General features: G+C 39.6%; 1 protein-coding gene across 1 annotated transcript in view; it reads left to right on the top strand.

The window, feature by feature from the left end:
* Positions 1-24,841, top strand: part of LOC123763713 (kinesin-like protein KIF20B) — an 86,867-nt gene that overhangs the window by 5,968 nt on the left and 56,058 nt on the right. The window contains exons 6-15 of the mRNA XM_045751009.2: positions 2,960-3,174; positions 5,490-5,589; positions 6,777-6,986; positions 9,629-9,812; positions 10,848-10,976; positions 13,404-13,596; positions 15,064-15,218; positions 15,856-15,922; positions 17,843-17,982; positions 22,440-22,614. Of these exons, the coding sequence (XP_045606965.2) occupies positions 2,960-3,174; positions 5,490-5,589; positions 6,777-6,986; positions 9,629-9,812; positions 10,848-10,976; positions 13,404-13,596; positions 15,064-15,218; positions 15,856-15,922; positions 17,843-17,982; positions 22,440-22,614 (1,568 nt within the window). The remainder of the gene's footprint in view (positions 1-2,959; positions 3,175-5,489; positions 5,590-6,776; positions 6,987-9,628; positions 9,813-10,847; positions 10,977-13,403; positions 13,597-15,063; positions 15,219-15,855; positions 15,923-17,842; positions 17,983-22,439; positions 22,615-24,841) is intronic.

Here is a 24,841-nt window from a genome sequence, read left to right as displayed (position 1 = left end):
GGCAATTATTATGGTCCACCCGGGACTCGTTTCATCTACTTGGCTCGCATTGACCTTACTGTGTCTCCAACCATGACTAGAAAATTTTGCCAAATATCTTATAAAGATAATATAGGAAAAGACAATGGAGAGTTCAGTTTCAGCCACCACTGCTGAGCCCATTAATGTATTGTAATACCCAAGTGAGCATTACTCTCAACACATGGAAGGTAATAATTGGAAACAAGTATGCCACCATTAGGTGGCAGCATCTGCCATTATAACGTTGTCGGCAGGACTGGCAACCCTAGTGTCTACCCAACCCTGACCTTGGCTACGTGGTGGCCATTAAGATAATTTTGTACATAGGTTATCTTTTATTATCTCAGCACTGAAGTTTTCATGCTTAATGGTTTGCTTTATGGTGTGTATGGGTGTTTACTGGACCAGCTTCTTGTGTACCGCTATCTGCTATGTTGTGTTTCTGGGTAAAGTTATGGGTCTTCCATCTGAGTCTGGCTTCTCTGGCTGTTTCACTGCTTTGTGTTTGATGTTGGCCACCTTTTTTGTCTCTGCCAGTCTCTAGGCTGGTAAGAGAGTGTTTTTGTTGTTAGTGTTTGGTGTGGTGGTGTTTGATGGCCCAACCCCTTTTGGCAGGAAACAGTTTTGCAGTTCAGGGCTTGCTGGGTCTTTACTTTGTTAGCCCTGGTCAAGCTAGGACTCTCCAAATAAGGTGTTCTGCATTTTCGTCTTTTTATGTGTAGAGGTGGGGCACTATATATCCTAGGTGTCGCCATTTACACACTCATATCTAGTCATTTTCTAGGGGCCTGGGGCCACCAGGGGCAGTTTGCATGACCTCTTCACCCCACCTTCCCACCCTCCTGGTAAGGGCCCAGGAGGCTGCCCCCTTTTGGCAATTGAGTAAGAGATACAGTACTGTAGAAAGTGCAAAATAAATCTAATGAAAAGTTGGAGTGCCATACGCACAGAGGCCCACCTCTGTGAACATCACATTGTGAACATCAGAGGCCCACCACTTCAATCTTGTGTCAACAAAAGTTAATAAGGTTGCTGGAACAATAGTGGAAGTTTTTAAGTGAGAACTGAACAAGTTTCTGCTTGGGGATTACTGGAACAGCCAGGATGTAAGTTATGTAAGCCTCTGGGATAAGAAGATAAACAGCAGCTCGGACCAGGCAACCACCAGAGAAGTAGAATAATTCAAAATCGAGTAAAGAGGAGCATGAAAATGCATCCCCAAAAAAGCAAAAATTTTTAATTTAAATATTGTATAATATATATCTAGTGCAGCTGTGCCACTAAACCAAACCCCCCAAAACTTGTCTTCACTTTCTATAGTAACCTAATCCAAAGTACTGTGTGTTTCCAAGATGTTCAATAAATATCACCAATAATCTTAATCATAAAAGTTTTGTTATTCTATTATGGTTTTACATGTCTAATCACTAATGTAGTATTTACATATATACTGTACCATGAAAAATCATTAAACAGTTTTTAGGTAGTAAAAATTAAATAGATTTTAACTGTCATTAGATAATTTTTTTTTTTAAACAAGTCAATATCAAGGCATAAGTGTTCCAGATGTATATAATATATTAAATGCAACAAATAATCACACTTAGTAATAAATTTGTGTATGTTTCAGTAACAAGTTACTAGAAAACCTATAAATTCTTTATAATTTGTGCTACTTCGTTGTTTTCTTGTTTACTTATTTTTTTTATTTTTTTTTTTAACTTTTTCTACCATTGTAATCGGGAAAGGTATGGTCTTTTCATATTTTCCTTTGGTTATTTTAGGACAAATAATGAAAGAGTTTGGAACAAGACTATTGAAAAATTTTCACACAAGAAAGCTTTTTCCAGGTTTGTAAATTGACTTGAATGGACTTTAATATACAGTATCCAGTATATATTTATTGTACACAACATATTACAACATTCAAAATAACATACAGAACTTTAAATATGTAAAAATTAAATTGTATAAATAGGTTTTAGGTGTGTGCATGTTTGATAGTTTGAAGGAAGCATTTACCAGGTTGAGGATCTATTATGGGAGTCAGAGAACCTCATAAAACATTACATAACATGGAAACTTTTTAACTACTGATGTGGACTGAGGTTTGTTGTTGCATTCTAAGTTCTTTTGTTGATCCGGCATCTATTGTTTTAGCCAAGAGGTTAAATGGATTAGGATAGGTGTAGGAAAGCAAATGTGTTTTATTCTTAGTGAAGAAGAATAAAAGGAATAATAAAATATTATAACACATGTAATATACAGGTACAGTCCTAAGACATTTGAGCTTATCCAAGCATGATGGCTTGGACTGCATACCGTATAACCTTGAATTAAGATTTGTTTCGCTAGTCGATTGTTTCCACTCCACCAAGCATTCCATTATAATATACATGTATTGAACAAACCATACACTAGAAAGTGAAGAGACGACGACGTTTCGGTCCGTCCTGGACCATTCGCAAGTCGATTACGTGTATATCCTAATGTACATGTAATTCATTTTTGTAAGGGTACTCTGTATTCTGTTGTTAACAAATTGAAATTGGTTAGTTCTATGTATTTAAAATAGAAATGTAGAGAATCTTTAAGCTAATATTTTAAAATAAATATTCTGTAAGAGCTTGGTAATCTAAATGAATTGGATTACCATAATTTTTGATGGTTCATCATTTCTGAATAAATGGCAGGAGTAAGCAGGTAAATGATGAATGTGTGTGGATAAATAGCAGGGGTAACTGGGATGTATAAAAAACTGTGAATTAATTATTGGACATTCTTGGTAAGAAATTCAGCTAACTTGAACGGGGGCTGGCTGTATTTGATTCTGGTTACTAAGCATAGAACTGGGGCTCTTAAATCATGTGGATAGTGATAAGGAATATTGATTAAATAGATGTTGCAAATTAATTGCTATATTTATCTCCACCGGCAGGTACTCCTACTGACCAAGGAATTCTGCCACGAACTTTGGACGTAGTCTTCAACACAGTAGGAGAACATCAGTACCAGAAAAATGACTTGAAGCCCCAATATTTTTGTAGCATCATGCGCCTGGATGAGAGAGATATTCAGAGAGAAGAAGAGAGGAAAGATAAAATTTTCAAGATTGGCTCTGAGCTTAGTTCTACATTTTCTCAGTCCACAATGGTAATGTGCCTTCCAAACTGGTCCTTTAGTCATTAATATGTGGTTTGTTCTTCCGGGGATGCATCATTTGATGTCCAGTATCGGTTGTCTATCTCGACCTGTTCGCTGCCATTGGCGATGCATTGTTTGATCTGGGTCTATAGTTCAGAGGTTTGGTCTTTCGTTCTCTGTCCCTGGTGGCTCTCATTTTAGCTTTTCTCTGTGGTTAATTAGCAACAGGGAGCCACCATTCTGCCTCCAGAAAATCAACATTGAATCCAATGAAATGCCTCTCGCTGGGAGGGCCTCCCTCCCTGGTTCGTCAGTTTGGCCTTTGTTTGGCTTATGGCTGAAGGCTTGTTGACATGGAGCCAGCAGCTCCAGTGGTGCTACTGTCTGGTGGTGAGCAGCAATAACTAGGGCAGGTGTGACCTAAGTACTGTGTGGATAATTTGAGGCATTTTGCTTTGTTTGCTCTTATTTGACCCTTGCTGTTGTCTGTTTTACTTGGCTTCTTCCTTGGGGCTTGAATACTTGGTGAGGGTGATCGTGTATCCTCTGCTCTCTGCCTTTTATTGGGGTTCAAGATTTGCCTTTTGGATAAACCTAATAGCCAGAATGCACTGCTTGGCTTAGTGTGCAAGACCGATTTGCCTAATAGGCAGATTGCTTTTTATTAAAAAAAAAAATTGTTTCCAAATGGTTTACAGTATTTGAATTAATATTATTATATTAAGAACATGAATTACCTGACTTAGATATGTTAGTTTAGGTTAGGTTAAGGTAGGTTAGGTTATGTTTGATCATATTTCTATGTTATATATTTCTTATAAGAAATAAATTTAGAAAAATATATAACTTCAGGAAAACTTGACTTATTAGGCAAATTGGGTCTTGCATAGAAGGCCAAATAGGGCAGTCTGGCTATTAGATACAACATACATACAGTATATATATCTACCTACATTTTTGTGCACCATAACGAACCACTAAGCTGGTGAGATGGGCCCACGTACTCAGCGTAGCATCAGCTTGGTGGTCGCCTGACAACGCCACCTGACTTGACACAATGCCTCCAGTATAACACACCCTTCGCTAACTCCAGGCACACACTTGCTATTAGGAGCTGAGCTAGGAAGCTCAGCTTCCTAGTTATCAAATCTACCATATTAATCATTTTGCTCACGTTTAATTTCTAAAGGAGCACGAGGTTGTGCTGCTTTAGATGCACCAAACAATGGCAGTGTTAGTCACGATCCTGACCTCCGGGGGTTTCATGACTGTCCTGGGCCCTATGCTGCTTTGTGTTGCTTTGGGGCTTTTGTAGTGGCCGGCTGTATTTGTCAGGATGTGCTTTGTGGGGGCTGCTGCCTCTCGGGTTCTTCCCCGTTTTCTTTCTGTGTGTTGTTAGCTTCAGGGTGCCACTGGGGCTCCCCACAGAAAACCAGCTTTGTGTGTAATGGAAAGCCAGTTTCTGGGTGAGCCCCGGATGCTCCCTGACACTCTCTTCCTTCCAGTCGGCAGTTTTCATCATTCAAAGAACTGAATGGTGGTGGCCTGACTTACCCAGGCTGGCACCCCCTGTCCCCGGCCGGTTCGGCCGAGCGGAGAGCACGCTGGACTTGTGATCCTGTGGTCCCGGGTTCGATCCTAGGGCGCCGGCGAGAAACAATGGGCAGAGTTTCTTTCACCCTATGCCCCTGTTACCTAGCAGTAAAATAGGTACCTGGGTGTTAGTCAGCTGTCACAGGCTGCTTCCTGGGGGTGGAGGCCTGGTCGAGGACCGGGCCGCGGGGACACTAAAGCCCTGAAATCATCTCAAGATAACCCCCCCCCCCCTTCCCTCTGCTGGAGGTGGAGCTAATGAGCCGCCGTTTAATTGGACGAGGTTTTGCTTGTTTGTTTGCTTTCTTGGGAGTTCTTTTGCGCTTGTGGGGATGTAGGTCACACTTTTCAACTAGGCAGTACAGTAGTTTGTTTTGATTCACGTACCTTCCTGGGAGTCTTCCCTGGTAGATGGCAAGATGATCTACTTTAAATGTAAAGTGTTCATGGGCCATTGCTCTCTTTGTGTCTGAGGGGGGGTGGGGGTTTCTACTTGTGGTCCCTGGTAGGTTTACAAAGAACTCTGCAATTGATGACACTATAGTAGTATGGCACTTTATCAGTAAGATGGCTTCAGGGACCCTTCGGGGCTCACCCAGTAACTGGCGTTTCATTACATTCAACGCCGATTTTTCGAAAACATAATTTTCCTTAAACCTGCCACTTGATTTATATTGGTCAAGAACATGCAATTAGTTTAATGTAAGATATACTGGTCTTATTAATTTCAGAGTCTGTCAAAGTTGTCTACAAGTGATGACAGCCTTAACTCCTCTCATCAGTTGACTGAAATAAGCAGGATGTCTCAGCCCTTTAATGAAGTGAGCAGAGGTAGGTACATTGTTTTGATAGTCATGTAGACTGGTAGCGTTTAGATTTGTTTTGCTAGAACATTATTATTCTAAGGGATTGTATGTTAGGTTATTGTTGCACTGGCACACCTGGTTTTGGTCGAGCTTGACCTCAGGCTGGGCTTCGGGGAGTAGAACTACTCCCGAAACCCACTCCAGGTATGTACCGTGGTCGTTTTGCATAACCTAGGAGTTTTGGCTTACTTGCAGTTAGCTCAGACAGCTGAAATTTTAAACTGTGTTACATATTAACCCTTAAGTTGTGCAAAACATACATAGGCGATTGGAGTACTGTTACGGATAGGCGCACATTATATATATACGATTTGCATATTTAAAATATTTAAAATAGTCCTGCACATACATAGGGCTCACATTTGCTTCCTCAGGTCACCAGTAACCATCCCCCATCTTGAAAAAAATCTCAAGTCCCTCACTTTCCTTCTAGGGCCTTAGTAAGAAAATGATGACCATTGCTTGGCAACATCACCATCCATGGGTCTGAATGTTTAGGGCAGTCATAGAGGAGACTAAATCTTTAGCAATAAATGAGTGATTACCATGTATATATTTGAGGCAAAATGTGTGCTATATGCAATTTTAAGATTTAGGCTTATAACATATATATACTGGTATTCATATATTATTATGAATAAGTATGTGGATGTTTGAATATCTATACTCGTATATCCATACATATATTTTCATTGTTATACATAATAGACAGTATCTTTGACACAAATACAACCTGTTAGCATGAAAAACTAAATAAGTAAAGTGAGAATCAATTAAAATAAATCAACAAAGTTATTCCCATAGAGCACCTCACCTAAAAATGCAGGTATGCAACTTCTCCAGGCCACTACAGCTAAACCACAAGAGCTAGAGACTTCTTATTTGGAGTTTTGTGCCTCCTGAAGGCTAATTAACAATGTCTTGGGGGAAAAAAAATTTTGGAACGATTTTTGTCTTGAGCACATGGGGGATATCAGCTATTAAGTTAGCAGCTTAAGGGTTAATGTGACTGAAACTTGGGGGCTTTAATATATATATTAATATATTATATTAATACAGTATATTATATTAATATATTTAATATATTTACATACTGAGCTTTAATTAATGTTGTACATGTACTTCAAAGTGTCGCGTTTGTAATATTTTCAGCATCTTCTGGTATGGAGAGTCAGTATCATGACAGCACAAGTTTGGATTTGGGAGATACTGAAAGTATGAAGTATGCTATCTTTGTGTCATTTGCTGAGATCTACAATGAATACATATATGACCTCCTAGAGAAAATGCCAACTTCTAAGAAAAACAAACGGAATCCCCTTGTCCTGGGAGAGGATCGGAATGGTTCTATTTATATTAAAGGTAAGTGCTGCCTATAAGTTTTTATTTTGTTGACAAAATTTATGGGTTGCTGGTTCATCTTTCATCTGTGACTTTTCCATCATGGAACACTACAGTCAAATCATGATTTTGAAGGAAAAGCAACATAAAAGTTATAGGAGTAATCATGTCAGAAGACCTTTACTTTTAAAAAACAACAAAGTTGTGGTAACAACAGCAAGAAAAATGACAGGTTGGATAATAAGAAGCCACGAATAAGAGATGCCACGCCAATGATAATTTAAGACATTAGTGCTCTTGTGAGCGATATAAATTAAAAATTAAATAAATTAAAGTAAATGATGAGTAAAATAGCCCCACTGAAGAGCAGAGGCACAATAGGCATGCTGAGAGAAAACTTGATCAACATCAAAGGCCTAAGACTTTTCAACACTTCCCTTACACAAACGGGGTCATAACTGCCCGACACCTCTATCAGGGGCCCCCTGAACTCACTCAGGTGTCGCCAATTTTTACTATGGGCTTTCACCTCGTCAGGGAGCCGCCGATAAAATAAACTAAAAAAAAAAAAAAATCACCACCTCTACTACTAATACGAGTGGAGCACACACTGGAGTCACCCAATAATGAACTTAAATATGATTAAATATGATTTTAAATACGAAATGAGCATATACGATATGCCCAGATTTTCTAACTTGACACATGATTTCACTGCATGAAGCAACATGTGGCAATATACCAAGCTCTTGCTGCAAAATATGGTGATAGCGACGCTCGGCACACGACATCCAAATTTGGTGCTCTGCTAAGTCGCCCACACAATTTTCTTTTGACTGCCACTAATTGGCTCCTCTCAATCTTGACTTGTGTGAGAAAGGTCATGGGATAGGTGCCAATTGGGTACACCTGCCCACTCAATCCTCATGTAGGATTTGCCACCGTGGTTCCTCAGGGCACGACCACCCAACTGGCTTCGGGTTGCCCTTACTTGTTGCCACCATTTAAGAGATATCACCAAATCGCCCTCCCACAACTTCCTCGTGCTTCACTTACGAAACTTTTCACAAATTCTTCTCCATAAGCCACAAATATCTTTCTTCCTCATGAGCGTCGATGTGCGTCCTTCGCTTCAGACTTTCTCACGACAAGTGACGTCCTAAGACCTTTGTACACAACATGCTCCTGCAATGACGTTATTTTTCACATGGCAGGTCACATGCAGTTGACCTCTCGCCTCCTAATTTTATCAAAGATGTTCAACCGTAATTTATATTCTCCTTGGTCGCATACAATGACGGTTGCTTGAACTTTTTAATTCCCTGACTCCTCACTATGGTCTGGTGGGGAATAACTCTTACTGTGAGGCAGACCTCTCTCATGAGGCTACCTGGGGGGTCATAACACGCTTGCAGTATTCAACAGAGAACTTGACAAGCATCTTGAAAGGAAACCTGATCAACCAGGCTGTGGCTTGTATATCTGGCTGCGAGCAGCCGCATCAAACAGCCTGATTAATCAGACAAGCAAACAGGAGGCCTGGTCAGAGACCAGGCAGTGGGTATATTGAGCAATCAGAAGCTTCAACAGGTAGTAAAGTATATTTGCTGGTTGTCAGAAAGCTCTTGTGATGGCCTTCAAGAGGTTGATAAACCTTAAGTCCAACCTGAAACTATATGCCTTGAAGACAAATGCTAATACTTTGCATCACTAATTCCTTCATTAACTGTAAGGTGTAAGTTTTATGTATTGGGCAATATGGTGATTGTCATAAATATTTTATGTGCCACTGTTTGAATGCTAAGGTGCCTGTAAATGTGTGTTGCATTGCTTGGCAGTCATGGTAGGCCGCCACAAAATGTCATGTTCTGTATTATCAAACCACTATAATGGGAGATGTACACACTTCACCTCTTGGTCACTTACGAACTGTCATGATCTATACCAAACACACGATGCTGACAGAAGCCCATGCTTCATCAGGTCAACACAAGGTTAAATGATGTGCATACTGTGAAATTTTGTTGGTATTTTCCTTACCTTTGCATACACATCTTCCAGTTATTAAAACAAATTGTAATTGTAAATTACCAAACCAGGGTATTGGTGCAGTTTAAGGGTTAATTCCCCTGCATATTCAATTTGGTAATGTAGAAAGTAAACACCAAAGATGTCTTAAACAGTAACAAATAATACAGAAGCCAAAACAACAGCTTGTTCTCATAACAGAAGAGACAAAAACATCATTTTTATTTAATTTTGTGTGTGGTGTTTGGTTTATCTGTAATGGTGTTTTAAGAGGAAGGCACCAATATGTATGCAGGAAACTAATTAGCTTTTGTATAAATGTGTCCTTCACTACCAGACTGCTATGTGAGACTTCGTGTATATAGAGAGGTTAACTCCCGTCAACCAGATGTGTTCCATTTAGTGGAGGTGATATATATATATATAAGGAATTGCCATGTCAAAATAATGGGGGGGGTCCACTTTATTATAATTTTCCAATCACACTTCTCAAAAAGACTTCAAATTGTTTGAAGCATAAATAGTTTATAATAGTTTTCTTGAATTGAATTTGTGTAATCCATCGTTCCACATGTTTTCAGTAGATACGAGCCTATGCTAGGGATCTAGTTCATCTAATTGTTTGTTAATCCCAGGGTTGCAGGAGGTACGTGTACGAAGTGCTGAGGAAGCGTGGAGACTGTTAGAGGTCGGCCGGCAGAACCTTCATTTTGCTGCGACTCGCCTCAATCATAACTCTTCTCGGTCACACTGTATTTTTACAATTAAAATGATAAAGTTAGCCAATGCAGACAGTCCTCATGTTGCAAGAGTTTCAATGTAAGTGTTTCATCACTGCTGTTATTCATTCTTGTTAGTGTGCAGAAGTTATAGAGCAGAACGAGTGTAGGAGGGGGGGGGGTTGTATACAGTATATAAGAGGGTGAGAGTGTATGAGGGGGTGGAGGTTATATATATATATATATATATATATATATATATATATATATATATATATATATATATATATATATATATATATATATATATATATATATATATATATATATATATATATATATATATATATATATATATATATATATATATATATATATATATATATATATATATATATATATATATATATATATATATATATATATATATATATATATATATATATATATATATATATATATATATATATATATATATATATATATATATATATATATATATATATATATATATATATATATATATATATATATATATATGAGGGAGTGTAGGAGGGAGGGTTGTATATAGTATATATGAGGGAGAGTGTAGGAGGGAGGGTTGTATATAGTATATATGAGGGAGAGTGTAGGAGGGAGGGTTGTATATACAGTAGTATATATGAGGGAGAGTGTAGGAGGGAGGGTTGTATATAGTATATATGAGGGAGTGTAGGAGGGGGGGGTTGTATATAGTATATATGAGGGAGAGTGTAGGAGGGAAGGTTGTATATAGTATATATGAGGGAGAGTGTAGGAGGGAGGGTTGTATATAGTATATATGAGGGAGAGTGTAGGAGGGGGGGGTTGTATATATGAGGGAGACATAGAAATGTTAGTTGAAGAGCACAAGCAGTTCACCAGGTTCCTTGTATGGTAGTTCCCTATGTGATAGTTTCAAAAGTACATTCTCATGAAATAAATGAGTCTAGGAGCAGGCTTCAGATGTGCTGTGGTAGGATAACAGCTCTTGCTTGCAGTTGCATTAGGCATGTCAATTAAGTGTCCCTTGAACCCTAGTCTTAGTTAAAAAAAAAAAAGTATGAATGTGGAAAAAAGGAGCATAATATTTTAGGCATTATTTTATTGTTTCCAGGCTCTCTGTTTGTGATCTTGCCGGCACAGAGCGGGCTGGAAAAACTCTAAGTAATCAGGATCGCCTGAAAGAAGCTGGTAACATAAACACTTCACTTCTGGTGCTCAGTCGATGTATTGAAGCTTTAAGGTAATTGAATGATATTTTAGTAGACAGTAGAGCAGACCTAGCTATTTGCAGGGGGTAGGTCATGGGCATATGTGGATGACAAAACCACAAATGTTAATATTTATGACCTTTGGGCAAAATTGGGATAGGTTCTGATAGTAAAATGACCTCGTATTCAAAAGAATGAGGCTTTGTGATTTGGATTTTTATACTGTGCTTATAAAATGATGCTGAATCTTTGTCTTAATTTTAGCCAAATTAACTAGAGAGTTACTGAGGTCTGAATCATAAAATACTACTGTATTAATGATGCAAGGTTAACCAGAATTTCTCTAGGAAGTATACTTCCAGTAGTCAAATATTTATTAATTTGGTTTCTGGATTTTGTAGTGTGCACTGTAGTGCACTGTACAGTATACATATAAAGGTCCTATCTTAGAAGAGCACTCAGCTGATATGGGCTTTCTTTTGTCTTTGTCCCTATGCAGTGGGTTGTTGTTGGGGGTCAAAGAATGTTTAGCGGTTTCATTCACCTGGGCTCTAGGAGACTCGAGCTGTGGACCCCACGTGTGTGAGGTAGAAGCTCTATCGACTGGGCTATGAGTAGTCTTAATAAGGAAAGATGACAGAAGCAACTACTTCTGCTAAGCAGGAAATTTTTTAGTTGGGGAAAGTCGAAAATTCCAGCTTGGCATCCACGGAAGTGTGGATGACAATTTATAATGTTTAGCGCCTAGAAGTGTGAATAAATATTGTCTAATGAAAGGCAGTGAGTGAAACCACACTACATTTTTCCTTCAAATTATACACAAAGGCACCAAAGAACTCTCGCAAGGAAGGAGGTCTTGGTGTGGTATTGGATAATAAACTATCACAAGAAGATCACGTCAAACTTGCCTGGCGTTTTGCAAGCGCTTTGGCCTAGGTCCGTATCCTGGCCGGGGAGGATTTACTGGGCGCCAATCCTTAACTGTAGCCTCTGTTTACACAACAGTAAAATGGGTACTTAGTTGTTAAACGATTTGGTGGGTTGTATTCATGGGAACATTGGGATTAAGGACTTGCCGGAAACACTTTGCTTGCTAGTGGCTGTACAAGAATGTAAGAACTTGTATATATAACTAAATAAATAAATAAGATATAGTAAGTTGCCTTCAGCACTCTGGCAAATTTCTGAATTTGTTATAAATTCATGGATGGAGATATTCTTAAAAAAAGTGCAATACTGTATATGTGAGACCTAAATTAGAATGTGGTAGTTGTATGGTATCCATATCTCAAAAGTTATGCATTATGATGATGCATTAGATATTCCAGCATTACAGGACAAGGTAAAGAGCCAGTATGATCACACACAATGCATAAAATTGTAACAGCAATCGACAAAATTGATGAAGAGGATTAGTGTTATCTTATTCTCATCACATTGAGAATAAGAGGCCATAAATTCTAGCTAGTATGTGCTAAAAATTTAGGGATTTTTAAAAAGTTATAGGACAAAGATTGTAGAGGAAACTAGACACCAAGTGTAGTTCTGTGACTAACCACATTTAATGTGCAATCATGTACCACTACAGTATTCCTGAGTTACTGAAGTCTATTAAATGGCCTTCAACTTTGGAGTCGCTTAATGTTCACATTCGTAATGAGATCTTATGAAAGCTACCGATATACCTTGTAATGATTTGTTGACCAATCCTGTGTTGGCCTGTAATGTAATTTTTTAAATGAACAAATCCACAATAGCCGTGACGAGGATTCGAACTTATGTCCGAGAGGATCCCAGACGCTGCCTTAATCGACTGAGCTACGACATGGTAAAAGAATTGCAACCGGGAAATCATCCTGACCTACCATGGATCCTGCAGTCTCTCCGAGACACAAACCAAGGTTTTACACAAATCCCCCATGCACCCGAGCTCTGTCAATAAGCTGTTCTACCCCTTCGCCCTTACTTCATTACACACAGAAGTAAGGGCAAAGAGGTAGAACAGCCTATTGACAGAGCTCGGGTGCAGGGTGGAATTGTGTAAAACCCTGGTTTGTGTCTCGGAGAGACTGCAGGATCCGTGGTAGGTCAGGATGATTTCCCGGTTACAAATTCTTTTACCATGTAACTCAGTCGATTAAGGCAGCGCCTGGGATCCTCTCGGATGTAGGTTCGAGCCCTCATCACGGCCCTTGTAGATTTGTTCATTTGATGCATTGTGATTTCTGTGTGTAATTTTTTAATTCATGGTTGTCATTTTTATAGATTGACTTTGCTTTTAGGAACAATTTGTTACCATACTCTACAGAGTAGCAAAAATTGTTTTACTATTTGTCACAACCAATTTCATTCCTTTCCTCAGAGATGACAATTATTGATGATGTATGTATTGCATTCAAATATAGATTGTATTTTTATTGCATATAATTAGTCTATAATAATAATTTTTTTTTTAACAGGCGGAATCAAATTCACAGAGGGAGCAAGAAGCGTGAAATTCCTGTTCCTTATCGTGACAGCAGACTCACTAGATTGTTCCAAACGTTCTTTTTGGGTCGTGGTAAGGCTGCAATGATAGTGAATATCTCAAAGACACCACTTCTCTTTGATGAAACTCTTCAAGTCTTAAAATTCTCAGCAATTGCTAAGCAGGTATGACAAGGACTCTTATTTGATATACGGTGATGTTAGGAAGGGTGGCGATGGTTCATACAGTGATTCACACTAGAGGGAGTACAGAGAACATATACGGCATACATAGACACGATAAAGCATCTAAATTATTGGGATCGTCTCAAAGCTCTCCAAATGTACTCACCCAGAAAGGAGATGGGAGAGAGAGATCAAATAATATACACGTGGAAAATACTGGAGGGCCAGGTCCCAAATCTACACAGTAAAATAACAGCTTATTGGAGTGAACGATATGGAAAAAATGCAGAATAGAACCAGTGAAGAGCAGGGGTGCCATAGGCACAATCAGAGAACACTGTATAAACATCAGAGGTCCACAGTTATTCAACATTCTCCCAGCAAGTATAAGATATATTGCCGGAACAACTGTGGACATCTTCAAGCGAACACTAGATAATTTTCTTAAAGAAGGGCTGGATCAACCGGGCTGTGGTGGATATGTTACAGCCTGTTGGACTAAGCTTTCACAAGTCATCCAGGCTTGGGGAGAACAACTACTCCCAGAACCCCATCAAGCAGGTACCAAGCAGGTTCTCCAGAAACATGAGATTGGTGATGCAACGTGCAGGTTGTGACCATGACAAAAAAGCTTTAAAGAAAAAAGCAAGCTCACCACAGCAAAATGGATGGAGCTTCGCAGAGACACCAGTTGTATATCCTTTTGGAGATGTGATTTCGGGAAAAAAGAATCGTCTGAAACCAATAAATATAAGTCATGGGTGTACCGTTTATAAAGGCTTCAGAAGAGCAATGTGGCCAGATAAAAAGCTCCAACTTGGAAGGTATGGGAAAAGCTTGAATTGGAAAACCTCTTGAGTCAAATTCTGTTCCTGGCTCTTGGTCTCATGGGTCTCAGGTGCTTTGCATGATCTTAAAGCTTAGTACTACATTACCAGTATTTTAGTAGTTGGAATATATTGATGGCCTACTGGAAATTGACATTTTGTTGCATTCAACACTTTTTAGTTTGTATGATATCTTAAATATTTATTTATTATTTTGCCCACAGTATTTTACTTCATTGTAAGTAGTTCTTGGTAATTCTTTGTCTTACTGATGTCCATATGTTCTCCTCCCACTGGATATGAACTTTTTCATTATGTGGTCAAGTTTTGAACAGTTTACATCATACTGTTTAAAATTGTCTACTTCCCTAGTTTGTTAATGTTGAACATTAAAAGTGACAACAAAGCTGCCGAGATGTGTAAATATTGTATGGCACAATGAGCCAACCTGTAATACTTTACTTTATACAACAAATTTGAAATTCATGTGAACCATCCCTACCCCTTCTTTTAGATGTTGACTAAATGTCTTCACCAAATCATTACAAATATATCAATACGTTATATATTTAATTTGTCTTAGTCCAATATTTCTTGTAAAAAGTGTGCTTGTCTCTTACATTGTGTATTCTGGTTTCAGATAGCTATAAGTCAAGTGAAGGAGGCACGCTGCTCTATTCAACCTCCTAAACGAATCAGTCAATTCTCCAAATTTGTTCGCCAGTCTCTCAATTCCTCTGGACGCCTTTCTGTTCCCTGGGTAAAAGGTGCCGGTGATGTCACATTTGGAGCAAGGTAGGACAGATCTCTTACTTGTAATGTTCACTACATACATACATACATACATACATACATACATACATACATACATACATACAGTAGTCTCCTGATCTTGTGGTGAGATTTAGCAAGATAAACTTTTTTTCAATTGAGTTTACCACTTCAATAGACTTCACACAATTTTCTACTCTTTATTTGGTCAGTTCTCAGTTACACATGAGTTTACATGGTATTGAGTCGGTTACCAAAAGAATACATTACATCGAGCTAACAATTTAAATCGACCATAAAATATGCTTTAAATTTGGAGAGGGGGGAGGTAAATGTTATTGTGTACAAGTATCCAGAGCTGAAAGGTGAAGTGCTTGTGGGCAGACATAAGGTCTGCTCTGCCCTATCCTGACCAAGTTAGTGACTGGTGTTCAGGTTCCCCCTAAGGTTGCTACAAATGTGCACAAAATGGACTATATATTAGTTACTAATGTGTAGGATGACTTTCAGAAGATTTTATCAACTAAACAATAACCTGAGGGTTTGAAACACTGATATAAAAAAAATCCAATAAGATTACAAGCATTCATGTATGATACTGTAAATAAACAATATTTATAATATCACTCATTATATTTCCTTGCAATTAATATTGTTTCAGTGATGACATTCCTGAGGAACACGAGACTGATGTTGTGGAGGAAGATGATCAAGATGAAAGATACGAGGTTAGCTTGTTTTTCTTAGTTCACAATAAGAAACTGTTGACGTTTTTGGTGGAGTATATTCCTGTGTGGGCCCTAAGCCTCTGGCTGCCTTTGGAGCTGGATAGGGATCAAACCTGTGCACCGAGTGACCCCAGATACGCGCCTTATCCCGTGGACCACGATATGCTAAAGGTTACATAACTAGAGCCGCCAAGATCCATTTGCAATCTGGAGGCACCGAGCTGTAGCCAATCCAAATTTTATATATAACCCGCATATGCTCTGGTGTAGGTAATGGAGTTCTCCACCAAACACTCTCCTGAAATACACGGTGAAATCACAATAACGTGATACAGTATATCCATGAAATAATCTTTGGAGCTGGATACTGGTTTGATCAAAAGGTTTTATCATATATATAACATTATTGTGATCTCATTGCTTATTTGTTCACATTTTTGTTATAAAAGTGGAGATAGTTTTCTATTGTGGTATTGGAAAGGGTTTTCACTATTTTAGGCTGGTGCTTCAGTCTAGATACTTTTATTTTATCAAACAATTTAGCTGCTATATTCCACCGAGTTCAATTAACACTTTCGCCCGGGCATGACGCAGCATTGCGTCATCCGTTTACTGTCAGTAATTCCGGGGATGACGCAGCATTGCGTCATCCACGTTAAATAATCGCCAAAAATCAGGTTTTTATCCGATTTTTTGGGGACTGGTTTTAAAATGCGTGCCGATGTCTTCCCATTTTCTTTGTTGAGCCTCGTGGCCCTCAGGTGGCTTGGCACACGCCGTGGGCTTATTGTTTTCGCTCCACTGTTGTGACCAATGACGCCTCCCCTCGCATCTCAAACGTGTGAACATTTCGGCTATTTTCCGTGGCTATATTTCTTACTGCGGCTTTAAAAACTATCTACGCTTACTCCACGATGGATAGTGATCATGAACAAGGCCTTTCCAGGAAGGAAATTGCGAAAGAAAGGCTTGAAAAGGGCGGGAATTGGGAGTGTAGCTGGAAGGCGTCTGAGCGCTCACTCGCGGCTAACGCGTGGCCCGTCTTCAACTCGGCGGTTGGAGCGTGACCAGGTTTTTTATTTTATATGCTAATGTTCCTCTAGAGAATTCTATTGCGAACCCATTGAGGCCAAAATGAAAGACCTAGGACAAAAATTGAGGTGACCAGAGTGAAAATAGTGAAAACATTTTATCGCGTTTGCGCTCTCCTGGGTAACTCGTTCGCACTTTCTCTGTTTGCTGCGGGTAATTAGCCGGGCTTTTGGAGTTTATATGCATTTAGTGCTGTAGAGAATTCTATTGCGAACACAATGATACCAAATTTAATCTCGTAGGACGAGAATTAAGGTGACAAAGTTGAAGAGAGTATACACTTTTCAGAATTTACGCGCGCTCCCGTGACACCCTGGGTCCCATATCGCACAGTTAAGGGGTGGCGCGTGGGGTACGCCAAAGTGTTAACAAAGGTGTTTCGTCATATGATCCAAAATTTTGAAAGGTACAGAGGCACCTTACTTGCACACTTATTGGGAACTACAATCTTCTGGGGTCACTAAATGTATTACAGTTTTTTATGGTAATTCTTTTATGTTTTTTATAATGCAAATGATGTAACACTTCTTTGTATGTATACTCTCCCTACCTCGCCCACCAAACCTACCCCCCCATCTAACTTCACCCCCACCAAACCTCACCCCTCTCCCTACCTCCCTATTTCTCCCTACTACACCTTCCGCCCCTCTCCCTACCTCATCCCATTAAACCACCTTAATGTAATATTTTATCGTGCATCATTCCTTCGAGTACTGTATCTTAAGGCAACAAATGTGTACAGTTTATGTATTGGGGAAAACAAATTCCATTATTCTAACCTTAATATAGAAGATGGTGTTTTATTATATTAAAGTTGTTTCTTTTCAGGCACTTCTTCAACTTATTGCCAGTCTCAAAAATGAATTGGTGAAAATTTATAAAGAGAAGGTTGAATTGGAGGACCATCTGAGGGAAGAATTGTGTGCCGAGTTCTCCCAGCAATTAGTTGAGATTGAAAGTTCTTGGAGGTTAGAGCTTAGTAATCTTAATTAATAATAATATTATTGAGAAAATCCACGGGGACTGTGGGCGGGCGCAAAGATACAACTCCGGCATTGCCAGTCGTGTACTCTACCACTAGACCACCATTGACTTGTGAAAGTCATGCAACCAGATTCCAACTACACATATCGTGACTGGCAATGCCAAAGTTGTGGATTTTCTCATTGATATATATCACATTAATGTGATTTCTTTGTGATTATTATTATTATATTATTAATATTACTACCAGTTTCTTATTTTCATAGGATGAGGAGGCATTAGTCAGATTTAAATATTTTAAATATTATAAAAATATACATTTAAACAAAATTAGAAATAAAAGTGCAATATAGGAAATTATGGTAAAATAATCATAAGATTATTTTAGACCAATTCCCCTAGAGTAGTAGCTTGCCACCTTCTGCCCCTAATAGATGCATGCTTCCCATATTGGTCTAACTAAAAGTATTAAGCATCTATTTCCCCACCACTTGTCGTGCCCTTATTGCCTATCTATCCGTATTCTTGGCTTACCCCCTTCTGTCCTCAGTTTCACTTGCGCGCGCACACTGCCTTTGTCAAGGTATAACTAAATGATTTAAGCATGCCTAAACTGTGTAATTTACTAATGTAAATGTGCATCACATAACAAAGGTAGTGTTGGAAACTAGGAATTCTGTTACATTATCTGCTGGTGAGCTATGCCAGTTCTGGCTCCCTCACTCAGCTATATGTCAACCTCTTCACACTATTTTACCGGACATAAAGGTATACACATAATAAATACATAGCTTTGCTAATACTTGGAGAAATAAATTACCCCAAATTCATGAACCCTTGGACGTCGGCTTTGGAAAAATGGTCATATCTGCCTATGTGCAAAATCACTCGTCCCCTTCCCCAAATATTTGATTATAGAATGATCAATTTGTATGTTAAAACAAAAAGTGAATATTTGCTTTTATACTGGATGGAGGTGTACTGAAGGTTGCATGGTTGCCGTGTGCTCTGGTGTGTCTCGGCACACAATGCTGACTTTGCGGACACTGAAGTATGGGGGAAAGCAATTCCTGTGTTCTCCTCGAACACTCCAGCAATCTTTGTCATTTGTCTTGTTATTTACAAGTGTGTGTGTGTGTGTGTGTTGAATAACTTCTTAAACCACATAATGCTTGATAATGTTTAAATTGATGATTAGTTTACCTGGTATACCTCATTATAATCATATAGAGTAGTCTAAGCCATTTAAACTTAGCATATATGGGTGTTGAGCTCGGGGTGATAACACAGGGGCTTAATCGGCACCATTTTGACAACATTATAGCTTGAAACAACAGCATAAGTCACCAATGCGCCACCTACATAACTATCTTGTATTAGAACTACATTACCCCATGAACCAATATGGCAATAATTTCTGTCTAAGGGTTAATAATCAAGGAAATGGTTTGTTTGTGATGTACAGATGATCACAACATCCTCTGCTGGGTAGTGTTTTCATAATCTTGTTAAATGTAACTATCCATGCTGTGTCACCTTGAATAAAGTAAAAGATTTAATAAAAAAATTCTTATTAACTTGAGAATCAAATAAGTAAATCTGGGAAATGTCATGTAAAGTAGTTTTGGTGTGGAGAGATGACTGAAGCTGCCTCACGGCCAGCGTTGCTTAGCTTCAGTTATGTTGCATGATCTTTCAGTTTTCAAGATGTATGGTTTTCCAGGTACTGAGTACTGTACAGTATTAAATAAGGGGATTACACAGTATTGCTCTCCTATTTTGTCTGCGCTGATGCTTCCTCACCACATGATGGTGGGAATATCGTAGTAATAATAATAATAATAATAATGACAGAGCGCTGGCATTCATGCTGTGTATACACTCCAAATTGCGAGTAAAATTAATTCGAAAATTAGCACTTTAGAAGCAATTATCATACAACTATCTTTGTGTTTCTCTGTATCTGCATTTCAGAGTTTAGGATCATTGCTTAAATTAGGCTGTATTTGGGCTATTATAGGATTTCTTGGTGGCTCCCTCAAACTATCTCAGAGATGGCTTCCCACTACTGACTCGGTCATTAGAGTCCTGTTTCTTCTAATGGAGACTGAGAGCCAGGACCTGGTGCGCACTCAAAGGCGCCGAGAGCTGATGATTATTACGATCATCTAGACTTAAGAGAGCATTCATCAAGTAAGTGAATCGATACAAACGCCTACAAGCTTAACAGAAAATAAAACACCAAAACAGCTAAATGAATCCACAAACAACTTTTTGAAAACAATTGATTACTTTAAATTAGCTCGAACCACCTAGTGCAAATGGTGGCGCCCCGAGAACACCAGTCTTACGCTTGAACTAGTAGTCAGCCCTGTAGTCAGCTGATGTATAAGTGTTGCCTGGACCCGAATTGCCTCATCATAACAAATCCCACTTCTTTACTTGGGTAAGGGCCAGCCATCCTTCGAACTTTATCTTGTGTAGGGCATTTGCTAGTTTATCCTTCCTGATTTTTAATATTTGTTTATCTACAGCACTTCTGCTGTACTGTCATTCATGTGGAATGCTGTGAAAACCCTTCATAGCACAGTTTAGTCTTGAGATTGCATTCATTGTTTGTTTTGGGGAATGTTCCTAGTTACTGGGTGTTCTGCTTTAAGATCCTTTAAGCTCTGGTAACTTCCGTGTGAATTAGTGGTGTGACTCTTCAGTCCATCATTTGACAACTCAATTATCTTGCACTTTCTTTATTGTGGACAGACATTTATCGGCTCTTCATGCAGAATTCAGACGTTGCTTCCTTGGTGGACCTAGCCTTGTCTGAGTTTGCTGCTGCTTTTTGGCTTTAGTATAAGATTTCCGATTCATCCTGGCTGTCTGACAGCCTTCTTTATTTTTAGGGGCTTAGTATGGCTTCTGTAGAGCCCAGATACTTGAGTGGTGGGAATCGAGTTCTGTTTTTTAGGTGTTCTTGGGCGTGCTTCCTTTTGCAATGCTTGAGAACTGCTTGTTGCTCAAGTGCTTGCCAAGAACATTGGCAAATAGCAGCTTGTGCAGCTTCCTATGCTCTCTCAGGATCACTTTCTGCAGCGGACCACATGAACTTATACCCTCTTGGCAGCCATTTTCCATGTTTGGGCAGTTGTAGAGCTGTTATTGGATCAGCTGTGATTGTTTGAACATTCTGGTATCTGTTCTTGATGGCTGCTTTGTTACTTGCAGTTCTGGCTTGGGCACCTCTGCCAGATTTGCTCCTCCTTCCCTCTTTCAGGTTGGCAGGCTGTGTTGCCAAGTTTTTAGATTCAGGCCTGGTCCTTAACCCTTTTGTCCACCTCTCTCTCTTTCCTGAGGAGGCCATCTCCGAAGTTCTTTTGGCCCCACTGCATTGGCGTTTTAGCCCTCCATCAGGCTCTTTTTGCAGAAGAGTCCGGCTGGGTCGTGGCCCAGTCTACTGTTGGTCTGGGTAAGCCTCCAGCAAAGTTTGATTCTCACTCTTGAGCTTCCTTTGGTTGTTGCTGACATTATCCATCTTGGAATGAAGGCTCTATTCATGGGGTCTTCATGCTGGTTCTGACCTTTTTTTTTTTCCCCACTTTTGGAACCATCTGATTGCTACCTGCATGTCCTTCATCAGCTTTAGCTAGCCAGCTTCCTCTTTGAGTTTTTTTTGGGTTTGGTTCTGTGGTGGCATCCTCCCCCACTCACAGTTGTTTTAGTTCTGGGTTGGGGCTTTGTGACCAGCACTCACCAGGCCTCCTAAGGTAGATGGTCAAGCCCGCTTTGTCGAGTGCACAGCACTGGGCGAGAGTTTGGGGCAATGAGGCAGGCCCTTCTGAGGTTTCACCTTTCTATGGGCTTCATCCTTCGGCTCCATTTTGACTGCTCCCTGGTGCTTCATTTCCTGAACCATGGGGACATCACTTTGGTCCTCCTCCTCTGGAGCACTGCCCCTCTATGAGGCGGGCCAGGTTCTGGCTCTATCCAGGTAAGCCAAATAGAACTCGTATGACTAATGCGACTCGGTAGTTGGAAGCCATTTCAGCAAGATAGCTTCAGGAAGCCACATATGCTTTAGCAGAGGGGCATTTCATTACATTCAGTGCTTTTTTTTTTAAGTTATCATTCATTTCGGAAAAAAATTAATTTTGTATTTTTACGAGAAAAGAGGTATGATGATATCTCAACTACAGTACTGCGAGGTTCTACTAATCTGGAAAATGCAAACCATCTGGTTTCCAGATAACTTATCCAGGTACCTAGCTTTCTTGGGTATCTTACACTCTGTGTTCAACGTTGTCAGATAATTGGACTTTTGTGGATTATTATATGATCCTGGAGACTGGATAACACAAAAAGATAAAATTAGTGTGAATAGTTTTGTAAGACTTCTTTACAGTTAAATATGATGGACTTGTATAATTAAGTAGTCATTTTTCATTAGCCAACGTCTGAAAGATCAACAGGCAAGATCTGAAGAGTTGACAGAATGGAGACTTACTGCGCTTCTGAAGTCGGCCAAAAAGATCAACATCCACAAACGGTTTAGACCAGATGATGATCCTGATGAGGAATATGTCTCTTCACTCACCTATTTTCAGGAACAGCACAAAGTTCAGGTAAGTTGATGTAGAGACCATTTCACTGGAATAAAAAAAATATTAAATACTGTATATAAATGACTCCATTGCGTATGATTTCTTTCCGTTTAGTAAATATCTAAATGTAGTTACGGGATGAGTTACGCTCGTGGTGTCTCGTCGTGTGCTTTGGTACTACTGATGGTTTTGGCGTCCATCACCTTGCTTAGCTTGTTCCAACTGTCTACCACTGTTTGCAAAAGGAAACTTTCTAATATTTTTTTTGTTTCTTTCCTTCTTTAGCTTGTTTTTGAAGTTGTCGGTTTAAAAAGCCAAGCGTTGACTGTAATGAAATGCCATTTTCTGGGTGAGCCTTGGAGGCTCCCAGAAGCGATCAAAACTGACATGTGCCATATTGGTTTGGATTCATCAGTCATGGGAGTTCAGTATGCGTACCGGAGACCAGAGCCAGAACATGGTCCACTCAGAGAGGTGCAGGGAGCAATGACCATTATGAGCACTCTACACTTAGAGTATGTCATGTCTGCCATGGACCGGGGAAGGCAAAACAATATGAATCAACCAAGTGGTAAAAATTGCAACCTACGTCCGAACAGTCCCGATAATTAAGGTGACTTATTGAGTGGATTCCAGTGGTAAAGGATCTTTGCACGCTCTTCTGGTCAGCAATTTCTCCGGCTCTGAATGGGGCTGTTGAAGTGCAATAATATTCCACTCCAGAGAGCATTGGTGTCTTAAAAAGTATTATCATTGGTATGGCATCCCTTGTTTGGAAGGTCCTTGTTATCCAACTTGTCATTTTTCTTGCAGTCGTGACAGCTACTTTATAGTGTTCTGTAACTGTAAAGGTAAGGTCGTCTGACATGATTATCCAAGGTCCTTTACAATGCTTTTTAATGCCATTTTAATACTTTGTTTAATACCATAAACCCTCTATGCTTATGACGAATGTGTCTTAAATCCAATTTAATTTTTAAAATAAAATAAAATAAAATATAAATGTAAACTAAATCAAATCTTTATTCAAATCAAAACCTATTTCTCTCTAAGATTGTACATATAATATAGTAATGTGCTCCTTGAAAAAAAAAGTTGTCCAAAATGCACAAGATAAGTGTGGTAGGATGCAGATCAGTACAATACATTGATACTTAAGATATGGCAGCAGTTGAATAGTTACCGAGACAGATTCAGGACCGTGCGTGTTCAGTTTCATCTCGGCGAGAAAGATAACAACAATGTACCCAAGCTCCTTGTAGGGATTTGTGTTGAGATTTTCTAAGCTGTTTGTGTTTTCTTTGAAATTTTTTTGACATCTGAACAGCCCCTGCCGACTCGGGCTAAAATGAGTTGACTGCTGCTTTTTAAATTGTTTTGTTCCAACATCGGGTCTTCCTTCGTCTGCCATATTATTTGTTAATAGTTCTTTTGGGATTTATTTTGTTGATATTCTTTTTCTTTATCTTTTCATTGTTCTAGGTGAAGCAAGTCTGTTTGATAAGGGCTCTGTGTGGCACTTGGTTATTTCTGCCATGTTACCTTCATGATCTTAATAAAAGCCATAAAAAGTCCCCTGATTTTGCACATTTTATATTTATAAAATAATGACCTTTTAATTTATGTCATTAAATCCTATTTACGTCATTGTATGTAAACTGAATTGAGCAGGGGATGACGGTAATGGCTTTACTGGGTGGTAGAGGAGAGCTGACCTCACTTAATACAACCTTACCTCAGGTCAGGTCACTGCCACACCCTGTATGACTGGTCACTGCCACGCCCTGTATGACTGGTCACTGCCACGCCCTGTATGACTGGTCACTGCCACACCCTGTATGACTGGTCACTGCCACACCATGTATGACTGGTCACTGCCACACCATGTATGACTGGTCACTGCCACACCCTGTATGACTGGTCACTGCCACACCCTGTATGACTGGTCACTGCCATGCCCCGTATGACTGGTCACTGCCACACCCCGTATGACTGGTCACTGCCACGCCCCGTATGACTGGTCACTGCCACGCCCCGTATGACTGGTCACTGCCACGCCCTGTATGACTGGTCACTGCCACGCCCTGTATGACTGGTCACTGCCACACCCTGTATGACTGGTCACTGCCACGCCCTGTATGACTGGTCACTGCCACGCCCTGTATGACTGGTCACTGCCACGCCTCGTATGACTGGTCACTGCCACACCCCGTATGACTGGTCACTGCCACACCCCGTATGACTGGTC

This window comes from Procambarus clarkii, chromosome 52, assembly GCF_040958095.1.
Source record: "Procambarus clarkii isolate CNS0578487 chromosome 52, FALCON_Pclarkii_2.0, whole genome shotgun sequence".
In the NCBI taxonomy this organism is placed as follows: domain Eukaryota; kingdom Metazoa; phylum Arthropoda; class Malacostraca; order Decapoda; family Cambaridae; genus Procambarus; species Procambarus clarkii.
Note: the sequence above shows the minus strand (reverse complement) of the source record. Positions and strands in the feature narration are given on the sequence as shown.